The 26,723-nt window shown below is 36.1% G+C and overlaps 1 protein-coding gene and 2 long non-coding RNA genes across 3 annotated transcripts in view; 1 reads left to right on the top strand and 2 right to left on the bottom strand.

Moving 5' to 3' along the window:
- The window catches only part of LOC107548927 (ATP-dependent RNA helicase DHX36-like), a gene marked incomplete at its 3' end in the record, with an annotated part of 42,221 nt that extends 20,209 nt beyond the window's left edge, over nt 1–22,012 (bottom strand). Inside the window, 8 exon segments of the mRNA XM_016229800.1 lie at nt 18,143–18,207; nt 18,639–18,809; nt 18,985–19,023; nt 19,104–19,341; nt 19,453–19,531; nt 20,353–20,416; nt 21,312–21,469; nt 22,009–22,012. Of these exon segments, the coding sequence (XP_016085286.1) occupies nt 18,143–18,207; nt 18,639–18,809; nt 18,985–19,023; nt 19,104–19,341; nt 19,453–19,531; nt 20,353–20,416; nt 21,312–21,469; nt 22,009–22,012 (818 nt within the window).
- LOC107548940 (uncharacterized) lies at nt 2,944–3,485 on the top strand. The gene is made up of 3 exons (XR_001604511.1): nt 2,944–3,022; nt 3,118–3,237; nt 3,373–3,485. It is a non-coding gene; the product is annotated as an uncharacterized lncRNA (long non-coding RNA).
- Nucleotides 22,013–24,741: 2,729 nt separating the features above from the next.
- Nucleotides 24,742–25,960, bottom strand: LOC107548964 (uncharacterized). The gene is made up of 3 exons (XR_001604516.1): nt 25,670–25,960; nt 24,921–25,013; nt 24,742–24,825 (listed from the first exon to the last, which is right to left on the bottom strand). It is a non-coding gene; the product is annotated as an uncharacterized lncRNA (long non-coding RNA).
- Nucleotides 25,961–26,723: the final 763 nt, after the last annotated feature.

Here is a 26,723-nt window from a genome sequence, read left to right as displayed (position 1 = left end):
TTATGCTTTATTAGTAAGATGTGTGTACAGAATGTGGTCTTTAAATATCACTGTCTCGGTGCATTAAGTGTGTTCTTTATATGAGAGGGAAATGCTTAAATAAACGCGTTGCATTCACATTTTGATCTTATATGCATATCTGCGCATAGTATATGCTTTACAATTTTGTCTTTATCACTGTCTTGGTACATTAAGCCACTTTAAGCATTTTAGAAAGTCCAAGTTCTGCTAATTCACAAGCCTAGTGAGAGTCATGCTCGCAAAGAAGGTAATGTTAACTATTAAACCAACCAAATCAAAACTTTCAAAAACGCACTGCACTGTGATTCTTTTGAGTGAGTCAGTGGGTTTAATCAGTGACATTAACAGATTTACTATTCGGTGTCTTCTCCTCCTTCCCTTGGTGTTTTTACACACAGATATCGATGCAGTATGAATGACATACACCAGTGACATTTTTCACAATCACCGCGGCGTTACGTCACATTCTCATTCCTAATTACGTTTATGCAAGCATCGTGAAAGTCAGTCTTTCAATTTCCTTCAGTGCATGCAGGTACTTTAGATTGAAACCAGTCTTTATTAATTCATATGGCATGCTATTTTGGGTTAAATAATATCTTAAATATTTCCAGATATACAAAGTTAAGTTTTAATGAAGAAAGATATGTCAAAATATATCTGTATTTTCTTCTTGCATTATAAATGAATTAATAGTTAGATAAATTCTAAACTTGTTCATTTATTCTAATGTAGTACACTGTTCATTTTAAGATGCCTTATAACTCGTTACTCATTAAATTTATGTAAATGTATTTAATAATCAGATTAAATAAATAATTAAATTGTTTCAGGCTTTCATGTGAATATTGCACAAGGTGTGTCCATTCACTTTAACAGTCATTTAATTGACCCTAGAATGAAGGATGTAAATTAAAATAAATTTACGATTTGACACCTGTATTATAGACAGCTTTTAGCATACACAAAATTAGGGGTAATCACAATTATTTTACCACATTTACAGTCCTAATTTAAATGACTGAAATAAGTGTTTTTTTGATCCTTTTTCAATAGAATTGACCCAGACTTCTGCAGTGTCAAGTGAAGGAAGCTCCTCATAAGTTTGCAAACTGGGAGTCTGATGACACTGAGTGTGAGTGATGGAAGCCCTACAGCAGGGATTCTCATATCTGGCCCACGAGATCCACTTTCCTGCAGAGTTTAGCTCTAACCCTAATCAAACACATCTGAGCATGCTAATCAATGTCTTCGGGATCATTAGAAAATCACAGGTAAGTGACTTTGATCAGGGTTGTAGCTAAACTCTGCAGCGCATTGGCCCTCAAGGGCAAGATTTGAGGAACCCTGCCCTACAGGAAAGGATCTGAAGATCGGAATCAGAATGCTGAAGATGAAGCCAGAATTGTGAGTCTGTGTCATTTATGTTATTCTATGTGCATAGGCCTGTCGTAATAATCAATATATCGACCTCAATAATTTTTGGTGACGCAATATATCGCCCATTATATTTACTTAAAAATGTATGTCACCATGTTTTGTATATTCCACTTGCGCCTGTGTCTTTAGCAGCTTCTCGTACATAACGTGGTGTAGTCATGAGGTGCTAGTTCAAATTTAAAAAATGCTTCTACAAACAAAGTTTCATCTGCAGATATGATCTTGTTTAGGGATCTGTGCCTTTGTGCATACGGACATCTGACTGCTAAGTAGAGACTGTTTTTCAGCAATAGTGTGCACCCTTAATTTACAGAGAAAAGAAGGTCAGGGAAAAATCTGTAGATGGAAAAATCTCCATACAAGTTCTTTGTGCATTTTTATCTACTTTACACTTTTTGTAGAAAATGTTTATTTACTATTTATTCAGGTTTTTTAAGGTATCTAATATTTTGATATTTATTTCCATGATCTAAATATTCTTAAAAATTATGAATATTGGAAGTGTGTAGGCCTTCTTGCATTATTATGCTGTTACATTGATTATATATTCAGTGGCATAAAATGGTCTTTAAAATGACAATAATATCGCTTATCACAATTATTTCTGGGGCAATATATCGCACAACAAAAAGTTGTTATCGTGACAGGCCTATATGTGCAAATGAATATTCAAAATTTAAGTTTAACTGGGCAGCCACACAATATCTGCTTATGTTCACACCTGGAATTTACTAATTATTAATTTAAGATATAAAACAGCAAAATGATAAATGGTTAGTGGACCCAAAAATGAAAATTTTTCTTAATTTCTCACTCTGTCATTCCAAACCTGCAAGACTTTCAATCAATTTCAAAACACAAGTGAAGATATTTTAAATGAAACCGGAGAGATTTCTGTCCTTCCATCGACAGTCTACACAACCACCACTTTGATGCTTCGAGAAGTTCATAAAGAGATCATAAAACTAATCCAAATGAATCAAGCGGTTTAGTCCAAATTGTCTAAAGAGACTCGATCGCTTTATACAATGAACAGATTTAATTTAGTTTTTGTTGTTTTTTTTTCACATTTAAACATTGATCAGGGAACATAAACAGAAAATTTGGACTAAACCACATGATACGTATGGATTAGTTCTCTTTATGGATTAGATCTCTTTATGAAGTTTTTGAAGTATCAAAGTGGTAGTTGCGTGGACCGTCATTAAAGGGACAGAAATCTTATATTCTATTAAAATATCTTTTGTGTTTCAAAGATAACGAAAGTCTTGGCTGAGTAAACGATGGAATTTTCATTTTTGAACTAACTCTGTAATAAAAGAATGTGGTCATGTGTCTTGTGTCTGTTCACTTGTGCATCACCGAAAGATGCATGCTAATGCCAGGTGTGAACAGAGCCACTGTGTGACTACACAATCAACTTAGCAGAATTGTTCCTGAGAGATATATTGTTGTCATTAATTGTTTTTTTTTTCTCCCAAGTTCCTGGCTTCTCCCAAGACCGTAAGGACCAGATTGACCTCGGAATCAGATGTAAAGGAGGATGAAACCGATGTTTAAGGTTAGACTATATTTCAGAATAAGATAATCTATATTCATGCATTATCTATATTCTGTGTTCATGCATTTTTTGCTGAAGTCATATCTGTTATTTAGAATGGGACAGTGATATTGCATCAGTTTGTCTCCTACTTCATTTGATTCCACCATCACCACAAGGCTGCAAGGGACCTGGAAAAATGTCCTCCTATCAAGCTGAAAAACATCTTCAAAAAGGTACATTTGGACATTTCTGTCACTACCTATTGTCTGCCTCAAAATATTGTCAGATATGTTGTATATGAAAGACTAATGTAAATAAAATCAGTGGGAGAGCTGACCTTGAGTGTTATTTTTGTCTTTGATCTGCAGGCACTAACAAGAAGAACACCTTGATTGCATAAAAGAGACCACACAGCTATACCTGCTCGCTGATGGGACAAAGAGGACCATCATTCATGGATGCTACACAACTGTCAACCAGTATCTTGCTGCAATCTTGTTCAAATCTACCTGTCATATTTGTTCATGTCTAGGTAAATTTGATGATTTTACGTGTTTTATTAACTATTTTATGTTTCTGTGCAACACTTAATGAATGTGACTGACTAATTAACCTCTACACATCTGGTATTTGGTTTAAAGTTGTCACTTTGCCCATTTGTTAAATAAACATTGGAATTTATACATCTGTCTGGAGACACTTGATTATAATCTTGTACATTAACACCATACAATAGCATTTTTGTTTTTGCACTAAAAGAATACTTTATTAATAACACTTAAAGGATTAAAACAACACCAGGGGTGTTAAATACCCCATAGTGTAAAATTTGAACAATAGCAAGTATAACACTTTGCACTCGGAGTGTAATTTTTCTACACTTGTAAGGTGCTATATTAACACTAAACATTCAACACTACGAACGGTGTACTTTTAACTAGATAGATTGTGACCATATATGATCTTTAATAGTGTTAAAATTGACACTTTAAGTGTTAAATTGACACTGCGTTTTTTACTGTGTAGGAAGAGCTGTGCCACTTTTTACTTTACGTTTTGGTCTAAGAGGTGGCATTAATGCATCTCATAATAATGTTATGAGATTGTTTTAAATATAAAGTTTTGAATATAGAAATTTAAATGATTTAAATGACTCAATTTATACTTTAAAAATAAAACTGATACTGCCAGGTAGCAGCAAGTCACTGTCTTTTTCTCTGAATCATTCATTCAATCGATTCGTTCAAATGGCGGATTCATTTAGGAACGAAGCAAGTGACTATTTATGAATGGGTCATTGAATCATTGACTCACTAGATTTCTTCAAAAGCAAAGATTCATTCATAAAGGAAACAGCGCTGTGTCAAAGACTATAGCACAGCAGCTGTGACTTTGTTTTTGAGCTATATTTTTGTTGACGAAATAGAGCAAAATAGACAACAGTGTTCCTAAAATGTAAGTCTCTTAATATTAACTTTTGTATAAAATCAGAAATGTATAAAACTGTTGTATAAATTAAATTTCACATTTGCAAACTCTCTTTCCCTCAGTTCATCGCGATCTCACAAACTTAAATTTGAATGAATTTAGCTCTTTACACTGAATCTATTATTTACATCGTCTCTACACTTTGTTTGTTATAATGAATGACACAAACTGCAGTCTGCTTTCACGATCTGTGCTGTGAGGTACAGGACGCACAGGGAGAAGCATTTCTATTGGCTGCAGTCATTATGGCAAAAGACGACAATGCGCAGCAAACCATAAACACAGTGCTACGTTTATGTGCAGAACGCTTTCGTAGTCTTGAATGGATAAAAATATAGAAATCACTTTAATTTCCAAATAAACCTAACCAGTTGTGTGACGGTTCCAGCAAGTAACCGGTTATTTCTGAGCTACAGGTGGTTTGGTTGAGGGGAGTGGTTGCACACCTGAAGGTAATGATGGCGCTCTACAAAAGACTGGGACAGAGATGGCAAGTGGTGTGAGCGTGGGCTGGGCTTGTGCGGGGCTTGAGCTGTCTTTGTTTGCGCCGTACCTTGGGTTACACATGAGGCTACCCGAGGACTGATGAGATGTGAGAGATACGGGAGATCGCCACCGCCGTTGATCCATCTCCTTTCGGGATGGTTGTTGTTCTTGGAGGATCCATGGACTGTGTTTGGTTGGACTACTGTCTTTCATACTTGTTACACACTTACATGTGCTGAAATACTGACTACCATTTATATTGACATTCTACATGGTTCTGTTTTATATGGACAAATAAATTAACTTAATAATTAGCTGTGGTGTGTGGTGACTCCCTTATTTTGTTGCGATCCAGAAAGAGATCATAACAGTTGGAAGTGAAACCCGTCCCCTCACACACTGGCACATTTACCCTGCATCTCTCCCTTCCTGACAGGGAGACAACAACCCCCACCCCCCCCCACACACACACATATTTCAGAACTCAAAACTAGATTCCAGTTCAAAATAATAATTGAAACTAAGCTGCATAAACGTCACACTCAGGAATCGGTGACTACAAAAGGATAAATACACACTACCGCAAACATTTTCACATCGACAACACTTCAACCGGTGTTGGTGAACTTGGAGAAAATCACTTTCAAGGAGAAAAATAGGACAGATATTATTACTTCTAAACACCAGAAGACAATGTTGTTTTTAGAGTTGGTATTTAGTCTAACAATAAGATATAAAGAAAACACTGTATCTTGGTTGTACCTATCGGAGGGGTATCTCCAAATAGCCTTCTCAGAGTTAGAAAAGTAGATTCTTTTTAACAAGGTCCCTGATCATATCAGTCTGATCTTAACTGTTCAAACAACACATTTGGGCTTAGAATGTTTTACAAACCCTGTGAGTAGTTGCTGTGATTCATTTCACATGTGAAGAGTACAGTCAATCAATAAACAGTGTTCACAAATAAATCTTAAAGGTACAGAAGATAAATATGAAAAAATCTATTCTACCCTTCTGAAACACCCAGATTTGAAATCGGGAGAATCATAACGTCACGTCACAGTTCTCCTCAACACACCCCTTATCATGCAGAATCTTTCTAAACTAACCTTGAGAAACATAATATAAAAACCTCAAACTGTATTTCATGACCATCATGACCTTGTGATCAATATAATATTTAAGGGCTTAAGGGTTTACTGCTGTTTATTCATTAGTTAATCAACCCACTCACAAAACAATTAACTTCACACTGTTTCTGTTAATAGCATAAAGACAATCTGTTATCTATATTTTATATACAGAAAGCAATCAAAGAAGGTTTACACTGAACTTTACAGTGAAAAAATATTGTAGCAACATTTTAGGTTTTATAGAACTGTTTAAATGTACAGTGAAAAACCGTATTTCATTAACTGATACGATGTTAATATGCAAACTTTTGTGTTAACTCATTTTATTTGCAGAAACCGACCGCACTTAATTTGGCCAAATGGCATTTGTTTATAAATTAATATTTATAATGTTTAAGTAATGCGAGCATATTGATTTTGAAAACTATTTTGCTTAAGTCCATGAAGAAAAATCTACTGATTTACGCAAAGACAAAAAAAAGCATCAATTCAACTCAAATCCCTTGCAGATAACAACAGCACACATTCATGTGTGATTGAAATTATTGAAGAGATTCACACTGCATCAATCACTACACAGTTACTGCCTTTAAATATAACAACAAGCAGCATAACATCAGTGTTTCTCTGTCCGTCCGTCCTTTACTTAAACACAGGCTCTGCTCTCCAGCACAATGGTGACCAACAAAACACAACAGGAAGTTGACTTAGGTCTTACAGTATTTTGCCGTTTTCTTTTCTTGATTTTACAGTGAAATACTGGCAGCTGTGGTTGCCAGTAATCTACTGTTTTTTTTACAGTTTGCATTCGTAAATTAAATTAACAGTATATTTCTGTTAAAAATACATTTCACAGTGTTTTTTTTTCATCTCACACATTTAACCCCTTTAATCCCACAGCAAAATCCTCAGTTTTAAAAAGCACATATATGTGTCCACACTACAGAGTGTTGAAGTGACACTGAAGTGGTGATGAAGTTAATGAGATAATTAAATGAGGATTGAGCATTAGTGATGAACACCTGTTAACAAGCAGAATCACTGAAGGAAAGAGAAACAAGAGCAGAGAAACACAACTTACAGCAAAAGCCAAAGATGAAATCAACTGAAAATAAAACACATTAAATGCAGCTATGAACTTTACCATGAAAAATACAAGATGTCCAGGACCTCCGGCAGAAAAGCAGACCCACAACATTAAAGATCCAGCAGTATATTTAACTGTGGGCATGGGGTGCTTTTTATCCCTGCACTGTAAAAAAAATCTGTTAAATTTATGGTAAAATACTGGCAGCTATGAACTTTACCATGAAAAATACAAGATGTCCAGGACCTCCGGCAGAAAAGCAGACCCACAACATTAAAGATCCAGCAGTATATTTAACTGTGGGCATGGGGTGCTTTTTATCCCTGCACTGTAAAAAAAATCTGTTAAATTTATGGTAAAATACTGGCAGCTATGAACTTTACCATGAAAAATACAAGATGTCCAGGACCTCCGGCAGAAAAGCAGACCCACAACATTAAAGATCCAGCAGTATATTTAACTGTGGGCATGGGGTGCTTTTTATCCCTGCACTGTAAAAAAAATCTGTTAAATTTATGGTAAAATACTGGCAGCTATGAACTTTACCATGAAAAATACAAGATGTCCAGGACCTCCGGCAGAAAAGCAGACCCACAACATTAAAGATCCAGCAGTATATTTAACTGTGGGCATGGGGTGCTTTTTATCCCTGCACTGTAAAAAAAATCTGTTAAATTTATGGTAAAATACTGGCAGCTATGAACTTTACCATGAAAAATACAAGATGTCCAGGACCTCCGGCAGAAAAGCAGACCCACAACATTAAAGATCCAGCAGTATATTTAACTGTGGGCATGGGGTGCTTTTTATCCCTGCACTGTAAAAAAAATCTGTTAAATTTATGGTAAAATACTGGCAGCTATGAACTTTACCATGAAAAATACAAGATGTCCAGGACCTCCGGCAGAAAAGCAGACCCACAACATTAAAGATCCAGCAGTATATTTAACTGTGGGCATGGGGTGCTTTTTATCCCTGCACTGTAAAAAAAATCTGTTAAATTTATGGTAAAATACTGGCAGCTATGAACTTTACCATGAAAAATACAAGATGTCCAGGACCTCCGGCAGAAAAGCAGACCCACAACATTAAAGATCCAGCAGTATATTTAACTGTGGGCATGGGGTGCTTTTTATCCCTGCACTGTAAAAAAAATCTGTTAAATTTATGGTAAAATACTGGCAGCTATGAACTTTACCATGAAAAATACAAGATGTCCAGGACCTCCGGCAGAAAAGCAGACCCACAACATTAAAGATCCAGCAGTATATTTAACTGTGGGCATGGGGTGCTTTTTATCCCTGCACTGTAAAAAAAATCTGTTAAATTTATGGTAAAATACTGGCAGCTATGAACTTTACCATGAAAAATACAAGATGTCCAGGACCTCCGGCAGAAAAGCAGACCCACAACATTAAAGATCCAGCAGTATATTTAACTGTGGGCATGGGGTGCTTTTTATCCCTGCACTGTAAAAAAAATCTGTTAAATTTATGGTAAAATACTGGCAGCTATGAACTTTACCATGAAAAATACAAGATGTCCAGGACCTCCGGCAGAAAAGCAGACCCACAACATTAAAGATCCAGCAGTATATTTAACTGTGGGCATGGGGTGCTTTTTATCCCTGCACTGTAAAAAAAATCTGTTAAATTTATGGTAAAATACTGGCAGCTATGAACTTTACCATGAAAAATACAAGATGTCCAGGACCTCCGGCAGAAAAGCAGACCCACAACATTAAAGATCCAGCAGTATATTTAACTGTGGGCATGGGGTGCTTTTTATCCCTGCACTGTAAAAAAAATCTGTTAAATTTATGGTAAAATACTGGCAGCTATGAACTTTACCATGAAAAATACAAGATGTCCAGGACCTCCGGCAGAAAAGCAGACCCACAACATTAAAGATCCAGCAGTATATTTAACTGTGGGCATGGGGTGCTTTTTATCCCTGCACTGTAAAAAAAATCTGTTAAATTTATGGTAAAATACTGGCAGCTATGAACTTTACCATGAAAAATACAAGATGTCCAGGACCTCCGGCAGAAAAGCAGACCCACAACATTAAAGATCCAGCAGTATATTTAACTGTGGGCATGGGGTGCTTTTTATCCCTGCACTGTAAAAAAAATCTGTTAAATTTATGGTAAAATACTGGCAGCTATGAACTTTACCATGAAAAATACAAGATGTCCAGGACCTCCGGCAGAAAAGCAGACCCACAACATTAAAGATCCAGCAGTATATTTAACTGTGGGCATGGGGTGCTTTTTATCCCTGCACTGTAAAAAAAATCTGTTAAATTTATGGTAAAATACTGGCAGCTATGAACTTTACCATGAAAAATACAAGATGTCCAGGACCTCCGGCAGAAAAGCAGACCCACAACATTAAAGATCCAGCAGTATATTTAACTGTGGGCATGGGGTGCTTTTTATCCCTGCACTGTAAAAAAAATCTGTTAAATTTATGGTAAAATACTGGCAGCTATGAACTTTACCATGAAAAATACAAGATGTCCAGGACCTCCGGCAGAAAAGCAGACCCACAACATTAAAGATCCAGCAGTATATTTAACTGTGGGCATGGGGTGCTTTTTATCCCTGCACTGTAAAAAAAATCTGTTAAATTTATGGTAAAATACTGGCAGCTATGAACTTTACCATGAAAAATACAAGATGTCCAGGACCTCCGGCAGAAAAGCAGACCCACAACATTAAAGATCCAGCAGTATATTTAACTGTGGGCATGGGGTGCTTTTTATCCCTGCACTGTAAAAAAAATCTGTTAAATTTATGGTAAAATACTGGCAGCTATGAACTTTACCATGAAAAATACAAGATGTCCAGGACCTCCGGCAGAAAAGCAGACCCACAACATTAAAGATCCAGCAGTATATTTAACTGTGGGCATGGGGTGCTTTTTATCCCTGCACTGTAAAAAAAATCTGTTAAATTTATGGTAAAATACTGGCAGCTATGAACTTTACCATGAAAAATACAAGATGTCCAGGACCTCCGGCAGAAAAGCAGACCCACAACATTAAAGATCCAGCAGTATATTTAACTGTGGGCATGGGGTGCTTTTTATCCCTGCACTGTAAAAAAAATCTGTTAAATTTATGGTAAAATACTGGCAGCTATGAACTTTACCATGAAAAATACAAGATGTCCAGGACCTCCGGCAGAAAAGCAGACCCACAACATTAAAGATCCAGCAGTATATTTAACTGTGGGCATGGGGTGCTTTTTATCCCTGCACTGTAAAAAAAATCTGTTAAATTTATGGTAAAATACTGGCAGCTATGAACTTTACCATGAAAAATACAAGATGTCCAGGACCTCCGGCAGAAAAGCAGACCCACAACATTAAAGATCCAGCAGTATATTTAACTGTGGGCATGGGGTGCTTTTTATCCCTGCACTGTAAAAAAAATCTGTTAAATTTATGGTAAAATACTGGCAGCTATGAACTTTACCATGAAAAATACAAGATGTCCAGGACCTCCGGCAGAAAAGCAGACCCACAACATTAAAGATCCAGCAGTATATTTAACTGTGGGCATGGGGTGCTTTTTATCCCTGCACTGTAAAAAAAATCTGTTAAATTTATGGTAAAATACTGGCAGCTATGAACTTTACCATGAAAAATACAAGATGTCCAGGACCTCCGGCAGAAAAGCAGACCCACAACATTAAAGATCCAGCAGTATATTTAACTGTGGGCATGGGGTGCTTTTTATCCCTGCACTGTAAAAAAAATCTGTTAAATTTATGGTAAAATACTGGCAGCTATGAACTTTACCATGAAAAATACAAGATGTCCAGGACCTCCGGCAGAAAAGCAGACCCACAACATTAAAGATCCAGCAGTATATTTAACTGTGGGCATGGGGTGCTTTTTATCCCTGCACTGTAAAAAAAATCTGTTAAATTTATGGTAAAATACTGGCAGCTATGAACTTTACCATGAAAAATACAAGATGTCCAGGACCTCCGGCAGAAAAGCAGACCCACAACATTAAAGATCCAGCAGTATATTTAACTGTGGGCATGGGGTGCTTTTTATCCCTGCACTGTAAAAAAAATCTGTTAAATTTATGGTAAAATACTGGCAGCTATGAACTTTACCATGAAAAATACAAGATGTCCAGGACCTCCGGCAGAAAAGCAGACCCACAACATTAAAGATCCAGCAGTATATTTAACTGTGGGCATGGGGTGCTTTTTATCCCTGCACTGTAAAAAAAATCTGTTAAATTTATGGTAAAATACTGGCAGCTATGAACTTTACCATGAAAAATACAAGATGTCCAGGACCTCCGGCAGAAAAGCAGACCCACAACATTAAAGATCCAGCAGTATATTTAACTGTGGGCATGGGGTGCTTTTTATCCCTGCACTGTAAAAAAAATCTGTTAAATTTATGGTAAAATACTGGCAGCTATGAACTTTACCATGAAAAATACAAGATGTCCAGGACCTCCGGCAGAAAAGCAGACCCACAACATTAAAGATCCAGCAGTATATTTAACTGTGGGCATGGGGTGCTTTTTATCCCTGCACTGTAAAAAAAATCTGTTAAATTTATGGTAAAATACTGGCAGCTATGAACTTTACCATGAAAAATACAAGATGTCCAGGACCTCCGGCAGAAAAGCAGACCCACAACATTAAAGATCCAGCAGTATATTTAACTGTGGGCATGGGGTGCTTTTTATCCCTGCACTGTAAAAAAAATCTGTTAAATTTATGGTAAAATACTGGCAGCTATGAACTTTACCATGAAAAATACAAGATGTCCAGGACCTCCGGCAGAAAAGCAGACCCACAACATTAAAGATCCAGCAGTATATTTAACTGTGGGCATGGGGTGCTTTTTATCCCTGCACTGTAAAAAAAATCTGTTAAATTTATGGTAAAATACTGGCAGCTATGAACTTTACCATGAAAAATACAAGATGTCCAGGACCTCCGGCAGAAAAGCAGACCCACAACATTAAAGATCCAGCAGTATATTTAACTGTGGGCATGGGGTGCTTTTTATCCCTGCACTGTAAAAAAAATCTGTTAAATTTATGGTAAAATACTGGCAGCTATGAACTTTACCATGAAAAATACAAGATGTCCAGGACCTCCGGCAGAAAAGCAGACCCACAACATTAAAGATCCAGCAGTATATTTAACTGTGGGCATGGGGTGCTTTTTATCCCTGCACTGTAAAAAAAATCTGTTAAATTTATGGTAAAATACTGGCAGCTATGAACTTTACCATGAAAAATACAAGATGTCCAGGACCTCCGGCAGAAAAGCAGACCCACAACATTAAAGATCCAGCAGTATATTTAACTGTGGGCATGGGGTGCTTTTTATCCCTGCACTGTAAAAAAAATCTGTTAAATTTATGGTAAAATACTGGCAGCTATGAACTTTACCATGAAAAATACAAGATGTCCAGGACCTCCGGCAGAAAAGCAGACCCACAACATTAAAGATCCAGCAGTATATTTAACTGTGGGCATGGGGTGCTTTTTATCCCTGCACTGTAAAAAAAATCTGTTAAATTTATGGTAAAATACTGGCAGCTATGAACTTTACCATGAAAAATACAAGATGTCCAGGACCTCCGGCAGAAAAGCAGACCCACAACATTAAAGATCCAGCAGTATATTTAACTGTGGGCATGGGGTGCTTTTTATCCCTGCACTGTAAAAAAAATCTGTTAAATTTATGGTAAAATACTGGCAGCTATGAACTTTACCATGAAAAATACAAGATGTCCAGGACCTCCGGCAGAAAAGCAGACCCACAACATTAAAGATCCAGCAGTATATTTAACTGTGGGCATGGGGTGCTTTTTATCCCTGCACTGTAAAAAAAATCTGTTAAATTTATGGTAAAATACTGGCAGCTATGAACTTTACCATGAAAAATACAAGATGTCCAGGACCTCCGGCAGAAAAGCAGACCCACAACATTAAAGATCCAGCAGTATATTTAACTGTGGGCATGGGGTGCTTTTTATCCCTGCACTGTAAAAAAAATCTGTTAAATTTATGGTAAAATACTGGCAGCTATGAACTTTACCATGAAAAATACAAGATGTCCAGGACCTCCGGCAGAAAAGCAGACCCACAACATTAAAGATCCAGCAGTATATTTAACTGTGGGCATGGGGTGCTTTTTATCCCTGCACTGTAAAAAAAATCTGTTAAATTTATGGTAAAATACCGGCAGCTATGAACTTTACCATGAAAAATACAAGATGTCCAGGACCTCCGGCAGAAAAGCAGACCCACAACATTAAAGATCCAGCAGTATATTTAACTGTGGGCATGGGGTGCTTTTTATCCCTGCACTGTAAAAAAAATCTGTTAAATTTATGGTAAAATACCAGCAGCTATGAACTTTACCATGAAAAATACGGTAGCAACATTTTAGGTTTTACAGAACTGTTTAAATTTACAGTGAAAAACTGTATTTCATTAACTGACACAATGTTAATATGCAAACCTTTGAGCTAACTAATTTTATTTGCAGAAACCGACTGCACTTAATTTGACCAATTGGCATTTGTTTGTAAACTAACATTTATAATGCTTAAGTAACGCAAGCATATTTGTCTCCAGAACTATTTAGCTGTTTAAGTCCACGGAAAAAAAAAGACTGATTTATGCAAAGTCATTAAAAGCATCAATTCAACTCAAATCTCTTGCAGATAACAGCAACACACTTTCATGTGTGATTGCAATTATTAAAGAGATTCACATTGCATCAGTAACTGCACAGTTACTGACTTTAAACAAAACAATAAGCAGTATAACATCAGTGTTTTGCTGTCTGTCCTTTACTTAAACACACTGGCTCTGCTCTCCAGCACAATGGTGACCCACAAAACACAACAGGAAGTTGACTGTTAGGTTTTACAGTATTTTGCTGTTTTCTTTTCTTGATTTTACTGTGAAATACCGGCAGCTGTGGTTGCCAGTAATCTACAGTTGTTTACAGTTTGCATTCGTAAATTAAATTAACAGTATATTTCTGTTAAAAATACATTTCACAGTGTTTTTTTTTCATCTCACACATTTAACCCCTTTAATCCCACAGCAAAATCCTCAGTTTTAAAAAGCACATATATGTGTCCACACTACAGAGTGTTGAAGTGACACTGAAGTGGTGATGAAGTTAATGAGATAATTAAATGAGGATTGAGCATTAGTGATGAACACCTGTTAACAAGCAGAATCACTGAAGGAAAGAGAAACAAGAGCAGAGAAACACAACTTACAGCAAAAGCCAAAGATGAAATCAACTGAAAATAAAACACATTAAATTGATCAAGATCTCAGCAGAGGAGGATTAAACAGCTCCACAAACAGCATCATCAGCTTCTTATTACTAACCAGTGTGACTTTGTTTCTGTCATATGTGTACAAAAGCTCTTATTGAGATTGTAGGTGTTGTACTTTCATTTGAAGTCACCATAATGGCGATCGGTGTTTGCTTTAGTTGGGCTCTTGACTTTTTAAAAATAGTTTTTATTTGATTGGTTTAAGTTAGCTGTCTTTTAATGATCTTTAAAAAACCATCATATGACCCCTTTAACACAGTTTTTATAGCAAGAAAAATCTATAATTAGATAAAACTGGTGTTTGTGATGTCAAGACGATCATGAACTAGTTTCACTGATCTCATCTCATGTTTAATCTCTTATTAAGTGTGTGATATATTACCAATACTCTTGAGTTGGACCACTGATACTACTATCATTGTGAAACATTCCTAAGCACAATATGCACAAATAAAAGTTCAAGATTCAAGATTTTTTATTTGTCACATACATGGTTATATAAAGAATATATGACCAGCAGTGAAATGTAAGTCAGGTCTGCTCCATGGACAGTGCAATTATTAAAGAATACAAACACAAGAAAATTATATATAAATATAGGTATGGAAAAAGTAAGATAAAAAAATAAGAATAAGATAAAACTGTAGGTATAACATATACTGTAGACTTAATAAATATTAAAATGAGCAGGAATGTACAAGAGAAGAATGTGCAAACAGGCTGTACAGGGTAGTTACATAGCAGCAATAGAGGTAAAAAAGTAAATAAATAAAATATTACAGAAATTGCTGTGTGTAAGTGACAATGTCAGTATATTAAGTATCTTACTGATAATTAAGTGAAGTCATGTTGGTGTTAAGAGACTGAGTTTGAGTTTAGGAGCCTGATGGCCTGGGGGAAGAAGCTCCTTCTAAGTCTCTCGGTTCTTGCCATCAGGCTACGGAAGCGCTTACCAGATGGCAGCAAAATGAAAAGACAGTTATCAGGGTGGTTGGAGTCATTGATGATTTTAACAGCTCTGCTTTTGCAGCATTTGAGGAAGATGTCCTGTAGGGACATTTTGCAGGGGAGAGCAGACCCTGAGATGTGCTCAGCTAAGCGCACAACTCTCTGCAGGGCTTTGCAGTCTTGACTGGAGCTGTTTTAAACAGCTGTAAGTTTTAAACTATGGCAGCACTTAAACACACACAGACATCAACATTCAGCCAACATTCACCAATCTCAACATTGGTGACAATAAAAAAAAAAAAAAAATCATTCTGCAATGCATGCTGGGAGTTTTGTACTGGCACCCAGATTTTTTATTTTTTTTGTATTAATAGTCACCATTGTTGAGATTCATGTGCTGATTCTTGATGTCTGTGTGTGTCTAAAAGCTACCGTAGCTCTAAAGATTAAGCGCATAAAAAGTTTTTAAATTCCTTCACAATAGTTTGTCAATTTATCTTGTAGAGTCATATTAGTATCATAAACAAAAGACTAATTTACCCATATAATTAGACACAAAATGAGATCATGAATCAGGTCTTGAAAAATTAAACGATCATTACATCATCATTAATAGTTATTAAAACCACTTCATTACAATTTCTTTCGGCTCTTCTTGTCATAATAAATGTGCTTCAAATACACATTTACAACAGCTGAGAAAAACTAACATTAAAGAGTCAAGGGTCAGGAGCCCAACTAAAGCAACCACTGATCGCCAAAATGGTGAGGCCAAACAAAACATTTTCAATACAATATAAACCTCGGTTAATTCTCAAAAATGTTTTGTAGATATATGACAGAAATAAAGTCAAACTGGTTAGTAATAAGTGAAGCTGGTAATGCTGTTTGTGGAGTTGTGTAATCCTCCTCTGCTTTTTATTTGAGTAATTTCAGGCTGTGGCTGAAGTCAGTTTCATTTCTTGCTCTTTTCTTCAGTGATTCTGCTTGTTAACAGCAGCTGTTCATCGTTGGCTGAATTCACTCATTAGTTTTCATTCTCTCTGTCAGGTGGACTATATTAGTAAACTCATGTAGGGAATAGTGAATGAGGGTGTAGGGTGTGATTTCAGACACAGTCTTTGTGTGTCGAATCTGAGGCTACTTTCTCGAAAACAAAGGTTAGATCTATTACAGTTATTCACCATATATAGTAAGGAAACTTACTGTTAATCATTTAACAGGTTTTTACTGTGGCATTTCTACAGTCTTTTACTGTTAAAATCACGATCATTTTTTACAGTGTGCGATTTCTTTCCCAGCTGTTTACCTTCACAGATATAACTGACTGTTTTTGTAACTCGTCTGTTTTTAACATAAACTTGCGTGTATTTGACAGTTTAATCACAATAAGACATGAAAGAGTTTAGTTTAGTACTCACATGACGTGTGACAGCTGCTTTCGGTGTGCGTGCTTCAGATGTGTGCTCTCAGAAAACCAAACAGATGGTTTTTGGCAGAATATCTAAGGCACGAACTGTAAAAGCACAGCCCTAAATCTGGAAAAGGGGGCGGGGAGCAGCAGCTAATTTGCATTTAATAAAACAACATGGTGTTTCTGCTTCCACTCAAAATAGGCATTTTCAAAATGTTATAAATTATCTGTGCGGTATTTTGAGCTGAATCTTCACAGACACATTCTGGGGACACCTTAGACTTATATTATATATTGTAAAAAGGGGCATAATAGGTCTCCTTTAAGGAAAGAATCTTTCCACTTCAGAACCTGGCAATAAAATAATAGCTTCCTTAGAACCAGGATGGTGATTACAAGATTAAAGGGGTCATCGGATACAAAATTAACTTTTACATGTTGTTTGAACTGAAATTTGTGTTTTGGCAGTGTGTGTACACAAACAGCCCATAATGATAAAAATCCACCCAGCGGTTTTTTTTTTTTAATCCCCCAAAATCATAACCCCTTTCTCAAATCAAGCCGTTCTCAGATGCTTGGCTGTGTGACGTCACACATACCAAGGCAGCTCCCACGATTGTTGATTGACACTGGTGCTTTACCTTAGACCTGAGTGAGCTGTAGACAGTCAGCCATTGTTTGACCCTGGAGCAGGTGTAGACAAGAATGTCTCCTAAGCGATTGAGATGTTTTGTTGTTGGATGTAATAATGAACATAGCAGTCATAATTTACTCCCGACATCTGAGCCACTGAAGACGCAGTGGATTACGTCCGATCTACCTAAATGCGTCGATGTTCGCGCAAAACATTTGTGATCCAGCTTCACCTACAGAAGAAGTGAGTATAAGGTTTTTTATGAATCTTTGCAAATCGCCTTTCCTAATAATGTGCTAGTTAGCAAGTTCCTCGGCTAAATGAGGCTAAAGTTTACAGTCTCATGAGAACGGCTCATCACCCGATGGGAGAGGGGGGCGGGGAGAGCAGAGCTCATTAGCATTTAAAGGGACATGCACCGAAACAAGTCGCTGTGAACAGAGGTAAAAAGGGTGTTGTTTTACACTACCATTGAGAAATGTTAACCAAAGTATGTTATAGACTTTTCATTAAGACCCTAAAGAATCATATCAACTTGTGGAAAATGGGCATCCGATGATCCCTTTAAGAATGACCTACAGATCTGATTCACTCACCTCTGCAGACGGATCTGATACCCGCAGGACTTCCCCTCTCCCACAGACTCTGCCCGTTCTGCAACCTAAGCAAAGTACATACTCTTAACCTTACATTGTTTAAAAAAAAACAAAAAAAAAACAGATACTCTACAAATTATTGTAGGAAGAGTGGCATAAGCTGTGCCACTTTTTACTCTATGTTTTGGTCTAATCAAGGAGAATGAAGAAAAAGAGGCCAAAATAACTTTATTTTAAATAAATGCTGTTCCTTTGAGCATTATATTAACCAAAGAATCTAAAAAAATGTATCATGATTTCCACAAAAATATAAATCAGCACAATGTGATTCAACATTGACAATAATAAGAAATGTTTCCAAATCAGCAGGAATAAATTACATTCTGAAATATATTAAAACAGAAAACAGTTATTTTAAATTCTAAAAATAACTCACAATATTACTGTTTTAACTGTATTTGTGATCAAATAAATGCAGACAGCATCTTGTACTTACAGATATGGCACTGATACGCCTTGGCTGTGTGCAAACCACCCTGCAGAGAGAGCCCATGCCCCTCTCAATGAAGTCATCAAGGATTAATTGAGTAACCTGGGTGGTCTTCCCACAGCCAGTCTCTCCACTGATTACCAGTACCTGGTTAGCACTGATTAGCCTAACCAGCTCCTACAGTAAGTCAAAGACAGAAAGGGGCATCAACTAAAAACTGTAACTTCCAATGGGTGATAGCTAACTGCTTTTACACATTAAAACTAAAGACTCAAAGAGGTTAAAACATACCATCCATACACATACAGACACTGTATATGCAGAAGCAGCAATCACAAAGTGTGACATTTACCTCTCTCATCCCATAGGAAGGCAGCTTCTCTCTGAATTTCTGAAAAAGGAAATGCCACAATAAAGCTGTCGTAAACAAAAGTGTTAAGACTTAGTGAAATATGTTTCAGTCTGTCTCACCAGCATATCAAGGTATCTAGCATTATCGTTTTTCTTCTTCTGATCTTTCTTGACCTCCTCATCCAGGGAGGGTATCCGCCCAACATCTTGGAATAAGTACTCCAGGTCAGTCTCATTAAGTTCCTCTTTTACACTTGCTCCTGACTCATCCTCATTCTCCCGTTTCTCCTCTTTAGGCTCAATTTTTGGCACTTTTACAATGTTCTGAGGTTCTGGAGGATCATCTCCATCAAAGTAACTGGAAGGCAGACACAATTCTGTTAAGTCTGGAAAACACAATTTTATAATTCTTTGATATGATTTCCATGACTATGTGAGCCCTAATAATTATACAATATTGCATTTGCACCTGTGGCCACTGGGCTCCTCCTTCACCCTCCAGCTCTGAGATGTAGAGGGGTGAGCATCTCTGCCTGTGTCTCTCTGGACTAGGGCTGTCAAAATGACTGAAACACTAAATTCGAATTTTCTACTTAAATATGATCAAAATTCGAATTATATGCGAATTTAAAAGGCATAATTTCAGTTAGGGGGAAAAAAGCTTTTGGCTTCTCGCCTGAGGCCACAAGAGGGCGCATCCAGCAAAATATTATGCACTTTTCTTCAAAGCGTAATAAAATAACACGACTATCTTTGAAAAAAAGTGCATAATGTCTAAAATAATGTTTATAAACCATATATAATTAATAAAGTTGCTTAAACAATTAGAAGAAAAAAAACAGCACCATGAAAAAAAACAATCACAAAGAGTAGGCTACTTTCTTCATTTAAAAACATGAGATACAGTGGGATGGGGAAAAAACACCATAATGTCTTTAGACAAGTTTTTTAAAAGTTGAACTTGAGTTAATTTTACATGGCTTTCTAAACATGCCGCTCTCTGCGAGACGCGAGTGCAATGCTGATAGATGTCCCTCTAGAAAATGTGATAAATATGCGTTCTGTGTGAACGGCTTCGTTTCAGTTTAGACGTAAACTAATGCTCTCGTTTTCCGCAATATATGAATGAACAACGTAGCAGGGCCGCATCTAGTGGGTTCAACTGAATAGGCTAACAAAAGCATTAAAATGCAATCAATGACACATACAGCGTCATCGCATCTCATGTGCCACTGATAAGGCTGCCTGACGGCTGACGCAGACCTTAAATTCGAATGCAACGTTTTTGCATTGGAATGTGGATTTTTGTTTATTTTTTTTAATTCGACGAATATTCAAAATTCGAATAGTTTTTTTTTGACAGCCCTACTCTGGACAGAGTTTAGCAGCCAAGTAATGTGCTGCTCTTGTTCATCCATCTGAACAACAGCCCTCTGAAATGACACCATTCTCAGACTTTCTCATGATCTTAAAAATCCTTTGATTAATAGGCTTTTGCTTAGACACCTGAAATTTGTTTTGTAGACAAACAGGAACTGTGCTCAAGCATGAATTTCTTACAAAACTGACCAATGTTACAGTATACACGTCCTCCTTCTGTAATGTTAATCTCAAAGGTAAATGCATGCCTTAATTATTATTATTATGTTTAATTCAGAACTGTGTCCATCTTATTTGCTATTGATATGCATTACACACAGTGTTGGGGGTAATATATTACAAGTAACGCAAGTTACGTAATCAGATTAATTTTTTCAAGTAACTAGTAAAGTAACGCATTACTTTTTAATTTACAAGAGAATATCTGAGTTACTTTTTCAAATAAGTAACGCAAGTTACGTAATCAGATTAATTTTTTCAAGTAACTAGTAAAGTAACGCATTACTTTTTAATTTACAAGAGAATATCTGAGTTACTTTTTCAAATAAGTAACGCAAGTTACGTAATCAGATTAATTTTTTCAAGTAACTAGTAAAGTAACGCATTACTTTTTAATTTACAAGAGAATATCTGAGTTACTTTTTCAAATAAGTAACGCAAGTTACGTAATCAGATTAATTTTTTCAAGTAACTAGTAAAGTAACGCATTACTTTCCATAAAAAGTAATTAAGTAACGTAATTAGTTACTTTTTTTATGGAGTAACGCAATATTGTAATGCATTACTTTTAAAAGTAACTTTCCCCAACACTGATTACACATATCTTATTATACCAGCCACTGACTTATTTTTCTTATAGCAATATTACAGAACACCTTACCGAGTACTGTAATTCAACTATAATGCTTAAAAAATAATCAATCATCTTTGCAACCGCCTCCTACTAACAGATTTCCTCTCTGCCTCGGATCTTTTGATTCCACCCCATTTGGCATACCACAGTCCTATTTCTCGACCCTTCAAATGGGGTGGATGTTTGCCTCTTTCACCTCCTCCTCCTCCTCCATGTCCCTGCTCTTCTCTTGAGTTGAGTCCCAGAGTTGAGTCTACACTGTAATAAAATATGCTCAACTGTTCCAATGTCACCACAAGCTCTACATAATTTTCTGTACTGTCATACATATATGACGAACAGGTTTTAGCCGAGGCAACTAATAATGACGTCTTGGAGTGCGATTGGTGCTGGCTGTACATGCGCTGTAAATCAAAATTCAAAGCAATTGATCTTTTCCTCTCCTCCCCCAAATTCTAATCAATTATAGATAGACTTGAGGTATAACAAAAAAAAGACGTAATCTTGTTTTTATTATTATGTCTATTCATATATATATATATATATATATTATATATATATATATATATGTATATAATTATTATTATTATTTACCTTAAAAACTGCTTAATCCAGCCTAGCATATGGTTTTAGCTAGTTTTAACACTCTCCCAGTCTGACCAGAAGAAAAGTGACCAAATAGCCAACAGCTATTAAGCATTTATTTATTTAAAAATTACTGACTAAGGCATCATAATACCATCGTAACACTACAAAGGATGTCCTTTTGTATTGTTCAGTGGCTGCGCTCACCCATGTAAATGACTTAAAGAACGAATGCACCCAAGATCACCTTAACCTATATCCTTGAAAAATCCCCCATTTTATTCCACTATCATTTGGAAAATAGTCAATTAACAATGTAACAAATTGTTCTTGTTATAACATAAAATTACACACACACACACACACACATAAAAAAAAACCAGAGGAATTAACAAAATAAGCTCTGTTTACCTCTATTGAGCGTCAGGCTTCAGGCAATTGTTGAATGCTTATACTCTAATTGGCCTATATGCACATATTGTCACAATTAGAACCCTGTGGTGTTGTGATGGGAGAACTACGTGGGAAAGGTGTGGAGGACTTATCCTGCGGAAGTTTCCCGACCCTGCATGAAATATGTATTAGATCTTTACCATCACAGCAAGTCCTCCTTTTTAAATGAACCTACACCCACCATTCTTTCTCTTGTGCTCTCTTTCTGGCTCTGTCCACACATTCTACCACAAACATACTCACACCTTTTACTTTTAATATAATTTAAGAAAATGTGTAAGTAAAAAAATAACATTACCTGCTTGAAACTAGACCTTACTCCGAGGCCCCCACATTGTCCACAAAATTATTAAAATAAAAATGTACATTCATTATAAAAACTCAAATGAAATGTTAAGATTTTATGAACAGCCTGCTAAAACACTAGCATACAGTAGCTGCTCACAGGCTTTTGTTTTGTTTTTGGATGCTTCTGTCTGGCTTAACCAGCTAGATCTCTAGTCATCTCTATGGAATCATTTTTGTTTCTTTATTATTCAATCAAACATTGTGTTTGAGAGTAAAACTAATTATTTTGTAATTAAAAAATAAAAGATTGCAAAAAAAAGTCTTCTTAAGGCTCAAAAATAAAGAAATTTATAACAACATTTTTTGCAGTGCGTATAAATCTTTGAAAATCTTTAATTTTCTTTGTGCACTTCAAACACTTTTCATCGCGATACCACAAATGTGACTCTTTTCTGCCGTCTTTTTTTGCGGATCTAAAACTTTTGTTTGCAAGTTGAAAAGTTTTGCTTGCGAGTGAAGCTGTCTCTCAGTGGGCGGTCTCTACCCACCAGGATGAAAGGCCTTTTACTATTGGTCACTCTCGATTGAAATCACAGGTTGACCACGCCCACTACGTTTCCCCGGAATCCCTGCCACTGCCACCGCAGTCTGAGAGAAGAGCGAGCAACAGGTCGTTTACTGGGTATAATAACTAACTTAACATCTTAAACACAGTGACAAGTGAACTTAATTATTATCTCCTCTCATGCTCTCCCATCTAAATACGTAACGTTAGCTAAGCCCGTTGTAGATTTGATTAGCCAACAGTATAGCTAGCTGCCAGAGCCCCCAATAGTAAAGCGTCAGGCCAATATTTTCAGAGATTATAGATTATTATAGCTCCAGTGAAGTAAGGTGAGTAACACACATCAAATCACTAGCCCATTTGGCGGGTTATGATTCATAAAATATGACCACATGAACATTCGCGGCACCCAACAGCTGTAGTTTGCCATTCAAAGTTTTCTTTGAAGACCAGTGTCCAATATGCACAGGAACATTTCCAGTGTCAGAAGTAGAACTGCCATGCCAGCTTTTGTGGAGAAAGGTAATGGTAACAGTGACTCACATTGAAGCTTAAAAACACCTAAAAAAAAAAAGCTTAAAAAACATCTAAAGGGGACACTTAAGAATGGAGTAACAATGCTAAACATTTTGCTTTATTGTTTTAAGCTTTATATACATATAATTGTATTTATTTATTTTGACAGACTCTCCAAGGAAGGTGATTTCAAAGGGATTGACAGGGCTTCCTGTTTTTTGACGTTTCCACAACTTTAGACATGTTATCTCGTGACAGATTTCAGATGTCTTTGTGGTGTTTGTCTGTGCTGCTGCATGACGAATAGTTTTTACTCACATTTACATTTACTCACTGTAAAAATAAATAAAATTATATGTATATAAAAACAATAAAGCAACATTTTTCAGCATCATTCCTCCAGTCTTAAGTGTCACAACAATATGCTTATTTTTTTTCTCAACAAACATTATTATCGATGTTGAAAACCGTTGTGTACATTTTTTTTTTCAGGATTCTTTGATGAATAGAAAGTTCAAACAAACAGCATTTATCTGAAATATAAACATTTTGTAATAATATACACTATTATTCAAAAGTCTGGGGTCAGTAAGACTTTTTTTTGGGGAAAGAAATTAAATAAATTAATACTTTTATTCAGCAAGGATGCATTAAATTGATCAAAAGTGACAGTAAGGACAAAAAAAATATTTTTTCAACATTGACAATAATACATGTTTCTTGAGCAGTTACGACCTCTTGTTTTTAAGTCAAGGTTTAAGAGGGGTAACATTTGTAGTTGTGATGGTTGTGACATTGGTGGTGGAAAAGAGAATAGTGCTACAAATAATATTTCACAATAATACTGTTTTTACTGTATATTTGATCAAATTAATGCAGCTTTGATAAGCAGAAGAGACTTATGTCAAAAAACTAAAAAAAAATGTAATGTTTCCAAACAACTTTGTGTGTGTATATATGTATATATATATTTCGTATGATCTTTTTATGACCTTTGCAATGTACTGTTTTGAACCAATGCAATGAACATAGTCAGGTAGGTTACCATGAGATATGATCCAAATCAGAGCATCTTTTAGGTGTTTTTAAGCTTCAATGTGAGTCACTGTTACCATTACCTTTCTCCACAAAAGCTGGCATGGCAGTTCTACTTCTGACACTGGAAATGTTCCTGTGCATATTGGACACTGGTCTTCAAGTGCCTATACATTAAAGACAAAAATGTATGCAGGGCAAATTTTGTAAAATAGGAATTGACAATAATTGACAATGTTCAATTTGGCTTTTGCTTGTGTACCTCCTGAGGGTGATTGCAACATTGGATGATGTTGAATGAGGTCTTAAGGTTTTGCCTTGAAGATGTTGCCTCCTCCATCAACACCAAATCTTCCTGCAAACAGAAAAGAAAAATGTGATGTTCTACTGATAGAATTCTTGGCTGTTTGGAGTAGTCACAAATAAAAACACCCCTTAGAAGTCAGGGGCATATTGAAATGTGGAACATAGTTAATTAAAATTCTGACTTCAAAGCAAAGTCTCTGCAAGGTTACAGTGGTACTGGCTGACAAGTCCTGAATATCAATCCTTACTATTGAAGTAACAAGTTTTGCCATTGTCATTGCATAGGTCTTAGATAGTACAAAACAAACCTGTTATTAAAATACACAATACACAGTCTTGTAGACTAGGGTGATGTCGGAATGTACAGACATCGGTCCCAAATCGTACTTTGAATGGCAAACTACAGCTGTTGGGTGCCGCAAATGTTCATGTGGTCATAATTTATGAATCATAACCCACCAAATGGGCTAGTGATTTGATATGTGTTACTCATCTTACTTCACTGGAGCTATAATAATCTATAATCTCTGAAAATATTGGCCTGACGCTTTACTATTGGGGGCTCTGGCAGCTAGCTATACTGTTGGCTAATCAAATCTACAATGGGCTTAGTTAACGTTATGTATTTAGATGGGAGAGCATGAGAGGAGATAATAATTAAGTTAACTTGTCACTGTGTTTAAGATGTTAAGTTAGTTATCTTACCCAGTAAACGACCTGTTGCTCGCCATGATACAACCTCGCTCACTCTTCTGTCAGACTGCGGTGGCAGTGGCGGGGATTCTGGGGAAACGTAGTGGGCGTGGTCAACCTGTGACTTCAATCGAGAGTGACCAATAGAAAAAGGCCTTTCATCCTGGTGGGTAGAGACCGCCCACTGAGAGACAGCTTCACTTGCAAGCAAAACTTTTCAACTTGCAAACAAAAGTTTTAGACCCGCAAAAAAAGACGGCAGAAAAGAGTCACATTTGTGGTATCGCGATGAAAAGTGTTTGAAGTGCACAAAGAAAAATAAAGCTTTTCAAAGATTTATACGCACTGCAAAAAATTTTTGTTATCAATTTCTTTATTTTTGAGCCTTAAGAAGACTTTTTTCTTTTGCAATCTTTTATTTTTTAATTACAAAATAATTAGTTTTACTCTCAAACACATAATGTTTGATTGAATAATAAAGAAACAAAAATTATTCCATAGTCATCCAGCTTCACAACAAAGAGTGTGCTATTTTACCAGCCAGTCGCTATACCAACCTAACAGCACGTAAACTCAACTTAATCTATATATATAAAAAAAAGATCACCTTCTAAAATATAACATGTATAATGGCTAGGATACTAGCATGTGTTTTTTTCTTGAGAAAAAGCTTTACACTTTACACTCCACCCACAGACCACTGGTATTACTCTGAAGCTTAAGTCTTTACATTATTAAGCAGTCAAGGGAGTTGGGGGTCTCTGACACTGATGGCTGTGAAGAGAGTGAGTGAGTGTGTGTGTTTGTGTGTGTTCCATGTCTGTCAGTGAGTGATTAAAAGGTGTTATTTTAGGATAAATGTGGTACAGAAGCAGGAAGTAATAGGAGCTTGTGATTTTGACTTGCCATCACATAAGAAACCATATAAAATCACAAAAATTCCATTAACAAATAAAATGCATAGTTTTTTTCTTTTCGTATATATATATATATATATATATATATATATATATATATATATATATATATATTTGTGTGATTTTATTTATATATTCCATTTCTATAT

The sequence above is a fragment of the Sinocyclocheilus grahami genome, unplaced genomic scaffold, assembly GCF_001515645.1.
Source record: "Sinocyclocheilus grahami isolate Dianchi unplaced genomic scaffold, SAMN03320097.WGS_v1.1 scaffold358.1, whole genome shotgun sequence".
Taxonomy (NCBI): domain Eukaryota; kingdom Metazoa; phylum Chordata; class Actinopteri; order Cypriniformes; family Cyprinidae; genus Sinocyclocheilus; species Sinocyclocheilus grahami.
Note: the sequence above shows the minus strand (reverse complement) of the source record. Positions and strands in the feature narration are given on the sequence as shown.